Source organism: Caretta caretta, chromosome 10 (assembly GCF_965140235.1).
Source record: "Caretta caretta isolate rCarCar2 chromosome 10, rCarCar1.hap1, whole genome shotgun sequence".
In the NCBI taxonomy this organism is placed as follows: Eukaryota; Metazoa; Chordata; order Testudines; family Cheloniidae; genus Caretta; species Caretta caretta.
This window is the reverse complement of record NC_134215.1, coordinates 57,298,799-57,310,051: the sequence shown is the minus strand read 5'-3', so window position 1 is coordinate 57,310,051 and position 11,253 is coordinate 57,298,799. Positions and strand designations below refer to the sequence as shown.

At 41.4% G+C, this 11,253-nt stretch overlaps 1 protein-coding gene across 2 annotated transcripts in view; it reads right to left on the bottom strand.

The window, feature by feature from the left end:
* Positions 1-286: 286 nt before the first annotated feature.
* The window catches only part of THSD4 (thrombospondin type 1 domain containing 4), a 612,634-nt gene continuing 601,667 nt past the window's right edge, over positions 287-11,253 (bottom strand). For both annotated transcript variants that reach the window (XM_048867069.2, XM_048867070.2), the window contains 2 exons: positions 4,892-5,036; positions 287-2,198 (listed from right to left, as the gene is read on the bottom strand). In XM_048867069.2, the coding sequence (XP_048723026.2) occupies positions 2,056-2,198; positions 4,892-5,036 (288 nt within the window). In that variant the 3' untranslated portion in view covers positions 287-2,055. The remainder of the gene's footprint in view (positions 2,199-4,891; positions 5,037-11,253) is intronic.

Here is an 11,253-nt window from a genome sequence, read left to right as displayed (position 1 = left end):
ATTTGCTACAATGTGACATTCATATGAAAATTTATATTTACTACCATTGGAAATTTGACATTTGTTTTATGTTGCATTTTCTCCCCATAATTCTTTGGTCAAGAATCTACTGTATACAGTATAATCTCAGATCTTCAAGAGCTATCTAAATTCCTTGATGGATGACTTTTCATGAGATAAAGGCATAGAACTGAGAAGGGATCATTAACTCAAAAAAAAGTTATATAATTAGTCTTTCAATTTCACATAGGTCTCCCATTGTTTAATTAAATTAATTAGAGGGTAATCAAAGTCCTAACGACATTTAATGGTTTCTAATCACAAAGAATCATTATTGTGACATCAAATTTTAGAGACAAAGGAGAACTCCCACTGATTACAATAGGGACTCCCGATCGAACATTGATGGTACAACAGGCTCAAAGACAATCAACATAGGACTAGCATAAAGCTCAACAGGAAATATGTATTAGGTATAAATAGGATTATTTTGGCACCGTTTTTGAATTCAGACAGTGGACACCTTAAAAATGGACTCAAGATTAAAGACATCACTAGGGTTTAGAGCACATTGCAATGAGTAATTCAATAAGCAAGTTATTTTACTTACACAGAAATATCTAAAAAGACTCAATAAAAGTGGATGAACTGTGAAATGTTCAGGTAGTTTAATACTTTTAATCTGCACTGAATGCCTTTATCTGCACTGAATGCCTCATTCTGTTTAGCTCTAGCAAATCCCAGGACTGAATACAGTAAGTGTAGAAAATGAAGATCATCTAACCCAGGTGCAAATCTGTAACCATTCTTGACTGGAACAGGAAGACATGGTGTAAATAGATACTATTCTTTTAGAGTAAGTTTACTGAGGAAGAACACAGGATGAAAACAAGACAAATTACACTGTAATAATCCTTCAACAGCTAGGAGTCAGGATTTCCTTAATACAGACTTCCAAACTACTGCACAAGCAGTTAGTATATATATATATATAAAAAAAAAAACGCACCACAGACTGCTGATGCCAAAGGGTTATGAAAACATGTTAGAGACAGAGGGCCAGATCCTTTGGTGGCAGCTTCAGAAACTGATGGCAATCCTAACTGAATCTTATACACATTCGGATTGATCCTGTTACTTGTTGAACAGTTCTACAATGAAAAATTATTATGCAGCGAGATTGCTACATCATGGTGGAAGATTTTCTGTTGGTGTAAACTGACAATTTAGATCAGTGGAGGAACGTCACTCATGAATTTGAGCTTCAGCTGTTAGCTTCACATGTTAAAGAGAAGACTTAAGGTCACTGTGGGCACTGTGGTGGGTAATAGATTGCTTTCAACATCCATACAGACTTACCGGCTATAACTTTGGTGCACTGGTTTATGAATTAGATACAAGGCACTTATAGGCAGTCAAAGTGTGTGTACATTTGCTGCTTTGTTGAAGGCAGGAAGTTAGTGAAAGTACAGTAGAGAGAGATTAATCATGACACTAATTTAGTATGAAGGGTTGAGGTAATTAAACACATGTATTAGGGTGCTGGGAAATTGAGCTTAAATGGGTCCTAAGGGTGCTGGGTTTTTTTTTATGACATAACACTTCTCATGTATGTGTTCTACTGATACCATCTACTAATTTAAGACCAAAGCACCAAAGAAGGGTTGGTTCTCAGCAAAGAATGATGCTGCTGAATCTGTACTGGTCAAACATCTCCAGTAAATGCATCTGACTGATTTTCCTTTCATTCAGTTCATAACAAGAAGGCTGGTATTTTCCTTAAATAACAATTATTTGATGAACAGATGTATACAATAGTATCAGGAAAAAATAATGCTTTAAAAATCATGGTTTTACAATGAACATTTTAAAAAGCCAAAAAGCTCCTATTATATGCTGCATGTTATGTGTGAGACATAACCATAACCTTGATGTGCTCAGCAATATGGCAACCATCTCTTTAAGAAGGTAGAACCTGTTGTAGTCCAAACAGTAACACTGTTTATGTTCCCATATCGAAGTTAAACATGGATGTTACGGGTGATGGAGTAGTTGTTATCTGCGTCCTAGAAACCGTGATTGTCTACTGGCCACCCTTGTGCAGGACGCACAACAAGCTGTCTTGTAATAGGTATAGACACAGAGCCGGGCCTGCACCACCACATTGCAGTTGTAGTATTTGTCTTTGCAATTTTCATCTGGGGAGAAAAAAAAGCACAGACCTTTATGATTCAGAAAGATTATGTTATCAGAGCAGATTATGGTAGAGCACAAATTTATTTTTAAAGATTCACTATCAGGTAAAAAAGCATATATTTTAAAATAGCCTACCGATGTAAGTAAGTTAAATTATTAAAACTACAATAACTTTTTTTACTTGAATAAAATTAGAAAAAAGTGCACATTTTAAAAAAATCTCCTTTACTTTTAACAGGTTGAGGGGAGATATGATTGCTGTCTATAAATATATCAGAAGGATAAATACTGGAGAGGGAGAGGAATTATTTAAGCTCAGTACCAATGTGGACACAAGAACTAATGGATATAAACTGGCCACCAGGAAGTTTAGACTTGAAATTAGATGAAGGTTTCTAACCGTCAGAGGAATGAGGTTTTGGAATAGCCTTCCAAGGGAAGCAGTGGGGGCAAAAGACCTATCTGGCTTTAAGATTAAACTCGATAAGTTTATGGAGGAGATGGTATGATGGGATAACATGGTTTTGGTAATTAATTATTACCCTTCTGACCTTAGTATCTATGAATCTATAAACAGTTTGTGTTTGCTTTTTACACTTAATTTGGCTTGAATAATGAAAATAGACTAGGCAGTAGCACTTGTTTGTATAGTCAGGTTTGTGTCATTTTCACTTTCAGATTCTCAGGTAATAAATACCATGCTGCAGTGTTTGGGTGGCTAATGCTTCAGGGGAATATTAACAGTACTGCCAATCGCCAAGCACTGAAAAGTCATGAATCAGGCCCCCCACAATCACAAGATTGGCTTATAAATATTGAGATTTTGAAAAATAATAAATGTTGGGTTCTTTATATTTGCCTTCTGGGTTCTGAGCCACTAGGATGCACTCCATTCACATTTAAAAACCATGAGGGCTAGAAACTTGCTTTTTTGATGAAAACTGAGATTCTCACATAATCACATAACTCAAGGAGCAGGGATTTTAAGAAAAAGACCAAATAACACAAGGCACACAATAAAATCATGAGACTTGTCAGTATTAATTTGTTTTAAACAAAACTGTTTCCATGTGGAGGAAGAACAACAACATTTCTATCAGTCTTACGCTACATAAACAGCTAATTTTTACAAAATCTATATTTGTGAACAAATTTGACCTGAAAGTTGATGCAGAACAAAATGAGGTTCAGTCTGCTTCTTAATACATCTTTCTCCCCTTCTCTAGTAATTATAATTAGTAATAAAATTATTACATAAAATTATGAAAAAATCCCTGACAATATCAAAGTAATGCAAAAATGTTACATTTTGGTTAATAAATTTTATGAAAGAAATTTGACTCTGCATTGACATCTTAGATTGACATTTTAAAATCAAGAAGAAAAGTGAAATCTAGGAATTATTTTGGGGAAGTTCTATCGCCCGTATTATAAAGAAGGTCAGACTAGATGCTCATAATGGTCTCTTCTGGCCTTGGAATCTATGAATGTATGCAACAGCACCAGGAAGTTCATACTGAAGAAATTTTTTTTTGTATGGATAGTTTCTCATACAAGGTATTGGAAGACATAGAATATTGTACATGATTAGATTTTCTGGTTTTAGGGCTAAATCAGTAAGAACCCACCAAATCAAACATTCAAAATACGAGGTGCCATAAAATACACACCAAAATTAACCCAAATGTGCCATTTTAGCAGATCAAAAAATCTCTCATGCTCTCTGGGACTTCAAAGGGAAGTCAATTTCTGACAGAGTTCAAGGAAAACATTTTAATCAGGAGACTCAAAGAGCTTGGCTTGTTTAGCCTAAGCAAAAGACAGCTGAGGGGAGGTATGATTGCTCTCTCTAAATACATCAGAGGGATAAATATTGGGAGGGAGCGGAGTTATTTAAGTTAAGCACCGATGTTGACACAAGAACAAATGGATATAAACTGGCCATCAAAAAGGTTTAGGCTTGAAATTAGACAAAAGTTTCAGAGGAGTGACGTTCTGGAACAGCCTTCCAAGTGGAGCAGTGGGGGCAAAAAAACTAACTGGCTTCCAGACTGAGCTTGATAAGTTTAGGAAGGGGATGTTATGATGAGACTGCCTACAATGGCATGTAGCTGATCTGTGACTGCTAGCAGCAAATATCTCCAATGGCTGGTGATGGGACACTGGATGGAGAGGGCTCTGAGTTACTACAGAGAATTCTTTCCCAGCTGTCTGTCTGGTGGGTCTTGCCACATGCTCAGGGTCTAATTGATCACAGAATTTTCCCCAGGGTCAGATTGGCAAAGACCCGAGGGGTTTTTCACCTTTCTCTACACCATGGGGCATGGGTCACTTGCTCGTTTGAACTGGAGTAAATGTCAGATTCTCTGTAACTTGAAGTCTTTAAATCATGATTTGAGGGCTTCAGTAACTCAGCCAGAGGTTATGGATCTATTACAGGAGTGGGTGAGGTTCTATGGTTTGCAATGTGACTAGGTCAGACTAGATGATCATGATGGTCCTTTCTGGCCTTAATGTCTATGAGAACCTACTGTACCTTTTTAAAAAGAGAGCCTTGTTTTGTTTAAAAATGAACTCCTAAAATCAGAACAGAAAATAAAAGCTGAACCCAAAGAGCCTATACAGGATTGTTAAATATTTTCTCTACTAGATGGAGTTCCACAATCAAAACAGTCGAGTTTTCTTGTCTCCTTACCTATTTCTGGTATACAATCCTGAGTGTTACAAGATTCTTTTTCTTCTGGTTTAAGCTGTGGATCACATTGGTTACTGGGTGTCAGATCATCTGACAGACATCGCACTTCTCGAACCCGGAATCCTCCTTCACAGGATTTGGAACACTGAAATCAAATGAGTTAAAATTCAGGAAGGTGATAATTTGTACTAGGAAACCCTCACAGAGAAAGGGGGCGTATACCCTTATCCAAAGCCTCCTTCTTTCCATTGACTTCAATAGGATTGGGAGCCTTAAAATGCTGACTAGAAAGTTATGGGAGTCATTTCCTGTTAGGGCTCAAGAAAAATCCCCTGTCCTCATGATCCCCAGGACAAATGAGCAAGACAAGGCTCTCTCTAAGAGAAATCACTTCAATTGAAATACTCTCATAGTACCCCCTTCTGGGGTACATTTTATCAACCATCCTGTTAGCTGGATGACAGGAAGCCAGAAAGATTGTTATAGATGTGAGAGGAATTCGAGGAACAATTTGTAGTGTGTGTGTGGTGGGGGGGGGGGGGGAAGGTTCCAACACGATGGAGTGAAAAACAACAACCCCAGCTGCAACTCTTTAACAGTCAGTGTGATAACAATGGGAATGCTATTTTCCTGTCTGATGAGCAAGGGTCATTGCTTCTGCTCAGGGATTGGCCTGTACACCACACCAAATCAACCTCAAAGAGACTATTGAACAGACAGTGGGTGTCACGCTGTCTGGAGTGGTTCACGACTGTGAGTGCCTACCTCAGGGCAGATTGTCAGACAACAGGGAAGACACCCCAAACTGATGGTGTTTTATATTTAGATTTCACCACGCCAGGGACAAATGTGAACTCCTGGATCACTATACCAGTCTTACCATGGAGTCACAGACAGACCCCTTAGACTCTCTAGTCTATCTTGCCACCCAGACAACTGGACTTTCTGATAAAAGGTCACTTAAACCAAAAATCACACCACATCAGTCCCAAGTTGCTCCCAGTCCCAAGACACCAGTCACTTACCCCAGATCAAATGGTACTCTAGATCCTACACTAAAGACAACACTGGTAGCCAATTCTATAGTCAACTAGCTAAAGGTTTATTAGCTAAGAAAAGGAAGCAAGAATTACTGAGAGGTAAAGTAGGTAAAATATATGTACAGGTGAGTCACAGTTTGTAATTCCAAATGGTGGCAGTGATGCAATAAACTTTTCAGGGTTCCCAGATCAGGGCCATCCCTAGCCATTTAGGTGCCCTATACAACCCCCCGTGGTGGGGGGGGAGGGCGTGTGGGGCCCTAGGCCTCCCCGCCTAGGGTCTGGGAGGCAGGAGCTGTGGGGGGGCACTTTTGGGGGCCCCACAGGCCCAGAGTGGCCCAGGGGATTAGCGGGGTGCTGGGAGCAGCCCGCTCCGCTTCCCTCGCCCTGGCCCCAGCCGTGTCACTTGGGGAAGGGGGCTTGGGGGAAGAGATCCCACCTCCACACTCACTGGCAGTGGAGAGAAGTGGAGCAGCCTGGCTCCAGCCAGCTCTACTCCACCAGCTCCCAGCCACGACGCTCCGCTTCCCGCCGCCGGTGAGTGCAGGAAGGTTGGGGAAAGGACGCCCCCGCACTCGCTGGCGGCTGGAAGCTGAGTGATGTGGCCCAGCCCACTCCGCTTCCCTTGCCCCAGGCCCAGACATGTTGCTCAGGGGGGTGGGGTTAGGGAAAAGTTCCCCCCCCAGACTCACCGGTGGCAGGAAGCAGAGCAGCCCAGCGCCAGCCAGCTCTACTCCACCAACTCCCAGCTGCGGGGCTCTGCTTCCTGCCGCCGGTGAGTCCGGGGGGTGAGAGAACCTATCCCTAACCCCCCTGACCAGCGACATGCCGCCGGTGAATGTAGGGGACATCCTTTCCCTAACCTCCCCACACTCACCAGCAGCGGGAAGCGGTGTGCCGCGGCTGGGAGCTGGCGGAGTGGAGCGGACTGGGGCCGGGTTGCTCCACTTCCCGCCTCTGCTGGTGAGTGCGGGGTCGCTGGGAAAGAGGTGGAATGGGGGGCGGGCCGGGGGCGGAGCAGGGGGGGAGGGTAAGAAGTGGGGTGGAGGGAGTTGTCCGGGGCTCCACACCCCCCTAGTGATGGCCCTGCCCCTTGCAGTGGGCGCAGCCCGTGCGGGGGCTGGCCAGGGGATAGGGCTGGTCGCAGGGCTGGTGCTGCTGCCTATACAGCATGCAGTTGCCTAGGGCACCATGAAATTTGGGGCAATTTGGTGCCCCAATTTTCAAGGTACCCTGTGCAGCTGCATATGCTGCGTATGCCTAAGGATGGCCCTGTCCCAGATTGTCCCTGGGGAATCTCCGCTTTGCATCTGGTACACTTCCCTGTAGGAGTCCAAATAGTCCAGAGATGAAGGATCTTTCCCTGAATCCATACTTATAGCTTCTTCTCATAGAAAATAAGCTGACAGGGTCACTACCCATGTGGGCTTTTCCTTTGATGACAGAGAGAGAGGTACACATTTTGGGTCTTTGACCTCCGATCATCACAATGACCACTTGCTTCAAAATGAGCACTTTTCTGTTAAAGTTCTTCATATGCATTCCACAAGGTTTCTTTCTCCCTTTGATGGGTTATTTAGTTACAGGTGTTTACACAATGTAATGTTTGTTATTACACTATAACAGGATACAGATAAGTGAAAACAATGCAAGCAACATCCCATTAGTTTTCATGAAGTTTAAACACCAATATACTCTTATACATTTAACAATCACTTTGACCTATGCTAATACACAAGTGAATTGGCCTGGGCCTTCAGCATGAGCTGGCACCTGGTCTGCCAGCATCACAGTAGGGAAAAGAGGGAAGGTGGGGGGAGAACTGTGATTCCTTAATCCCCAAACGCACTATACTTTCTCGTGGCACCTGTAACCAACTCCAATGCCCTTTGATCAAAACACACAGGATTGTTTTAAAGTAAATGCAGCCTGCGTGAAATATATATGGAATTGATAGCCCAGGAGTCTTTAATTCACCCTCTAGCTACAGAAAATGTTCTGAAAAAACAAAATCTCATTTTCTCTAGAGGAGAAAAATATTTATGGATACCATAAACATGCTGCAATGTGAAATTCATGTGCATTCTGCTCAACTGAACTAAACAGCTTTTGCACAGAACAAACATGGGTGATTGTGGAAATGAAAACTGAAGGGAGGGAAGACGGGACGGACAAGGGCAGCTGAGTCTTGACTACTGCTACAACTCAGTGTCAAATGTAGCAAGTTGGAGTATCAGTGAAAGTCGCAGACCTATTTGCCATGTCTCTATCACTCCCTTGGGCTGACCTTACATACCCTACACACCCCCACATACAACGCTGGAGGACTACAGGAGGCAAAGAGTTCTCCTCTGTGTCCTCTCCACTTCTTGGACCATCCTACTCAGCGTAATCACTGAAATGCTGCTTCATTTTGGGAGCCAGGAGGACTTCACCGAAAGGGCCAAGTTCAGCCTGAGTCTAAAGAGAGTGCCATTCCATTGACTGCAGCGGAGCTGCACCAGGGCAGACTTGAGCTGAATTTGGCCCTAAGAGAAGCTATAACATCTGGATCACAGATTTGCAGGGTGGCTTATTACTGTCTCAGCACTTACTCCTATACTTGCACATACCATTGGCAATTGCTGAGAGTTCTGCTCTGGTTCCTGGCACGTCTACTAAAATCAGACACAGAAACAGCACCTTCAAGTATTCTTGAAAACCCCCAAAGAGGATTAAGTGTTTTAAACAAAACAGCCAGTATCTTCACAAAGGTCTTTAAAAACTCCAGTCTTTGATAGTAGAGATTCACTTTGGCCAAAATTGGCTGTCAGCAACACCAACAGAAATCTGAAGAAATTCCACTGACATAAAACAACAACAGGAATAATACCTGACTCTCAGATAGTGCTTTTCATCAGAACATCTCAAAACACCTCACAATTGCTAATTTGTTTAACCTCAGCCCTATGAGGTAGAGAAATATCATTAGCACCATTTTACACATGGGAAACTGAGGCACAGAGAGGTTAAGAAGCTTGACCAAAGTCACACAGGAATTTTGTGGCAGAGCACAGACTTGAACCTGGGTCTCACTTTAGACTGACTTCTGTTGAGTTACTCTGGATTTATGTTGATTTTATTGAGAGCCAAACATGAATTTTGGTTTTTAGAGAAGCACCCAAGAAACAGTTACAGGGAGAAATCTGGATTCTGGTCAGCTACTTTGTTTTATTTTGTTTTCCCCTCTGAAAAAGAGTGGCTAAAGTGTTCCCCCTTCTTTTCTGCTTTCCTTTAATGCCCTAAGCGTGGCCAGATAAATGAGTAATGCAAGCAAGAGGACAAACAAAAAGCAATTTCTATGCTTAATGTCATGTGGGAAAAAAATGTCAGGAGGGATTTAGAATCATATTACTTTCAAAGGCACTTGCCTAAAGGTTTGCAGAAGGAAAATCAAAATGAGGGATCTGTGGGCTCTCCACACAAACGACTGTCATTTTGGATTTGATTTAAGGCCATGGAGAGGAGTGAACTACAGCATTTGATAAGATGGCATCTAAGTGCTCATCAAACATATCACATGTCCTTCTGAGGAAATACTGGAGTTTGGGTTTTCATTTTTGTGACAAATGTTCATTTTTCATCATAATTCTAATAAGCTACTTTGTCAAAGATGAGCAACGTTGGGAAGATATATGAAACCAAAGTCACTTGTGGCACTGGTGCACAGCAGCAGGCCCACTTCCTTGGAAATTGTTGATACATGGCACTCTCTACACAGTAAGCTCTACTCTCAGTGATGTTCCAAGTACTGTAGACTGTTTTATGGTAAATATCAGATTGCTTTGGGAACTGGAGCACATCCATCATTCTTTAGTGTCCCTTAATTTTAAATGAAGTCATAATGCTGGAAAGAGGCACTTCTTAATGCTCTGGGTAATATCATTAAGGGGTGAAACCACTTAGTAACAGAAAAAATACATAATTTGCAATAATTATACTCAGCTATAGAGGGCCAAATTCATACCTCGTGTAAGCAGGCCCTGTATCTTTATATTCTGTCTCATCTATTTGCTGAAGGACTGAAAGGATAACTGGATTTATCAAGTTTGATTTTGATCATTTACACCCATTTCCCTGGAATGGATCTCCAATAAAAGCCCACTCAGGCTTCCTAGTCTTAACACAGATGCTAAAAGAAAAGGAGTACTTGTGGCACTTAGAGACTAACAAATTTATTTGAGCATAAGTTTTTGTGAGCTACAGCTCACTTCATCGGATGCATCTGATGAAGTGAGCTGTAGCTCATGAACACTTATGTTCAAATCAATTTGTTAGTCTCTAAGGTGCCACAAGTACACCTTTTCTTTTTGCGGATACAGACTAACACAGCTGCTACTCTGAAACAGATGCTAAGGACAGTTTATTGGTATTGCTCTTCACCCAGCAGTCAAATGAAACATGATTCATACAAAGAACTGGGGGATAATTCAAGATGCATGATTAATTAATAGAATATTATTAGGTCCAGTTGTAAGAACATTTCTATTTTTGCAGAACTAATTTTCCAAGTACAACATGTATCAGTTGTTTAATCTTCTCCAATGCTAAATACTTAATAGCCATTTTTCAATGCAGACTTAGTTGCAAGAAAAACATCTGTGTCAAATTTTAGTATTACATTCATGCTGATTTCATGGATTATTCAGAAACATACTGCATACTAACAGGTTTCAGAGTAACAGCCGTGTTAGTCTGTATTCGCAAAAAGAAAAGGAGTACTTGTGGCACCTTAGAGACTAACCAATTTATTTGAGCATAAGCTTTCATGAGCTACAGCTCACTTCATCAGATGCATACTGTGGAAAGTACAGAAGATCTTTTTATACACACAAACCATGAAAAAATGGGTGTTTACCACTACAAAAGGTTTTCTTTGCCTCCACATCCCACTCTCCTGCTGGTAATAGCTTATCTAAACTGATCACTCTCCTTACAATGTGTATGATAATCAAGTTGGGCCATTTCCAGCACAAATCCAGGTTTTCACCCCACCCCCCCACAAACCCACTCTCCTGTTGGTAATAGCTTATCTAAAGTAATCACTCTCCTTACAATGTGTATGATAATCAAGGTGGGCCATTTCCAGCACAAATCCAGGGTTTAACAAGAACGTCTGGGGGGGGGGGGGGTAGGAAAAAACAAGGGGAAATAGGTTACTTTGCATAATGACTTAGCTACTCCCAGTCTCTATTCAAGCCTAAGTTAATTGTATCCAATTTGCAAATGAATTCCAATTCAACAGTCTCTCACTGGAGTCTGGTTTTGAAGTTTTTCTGTTGT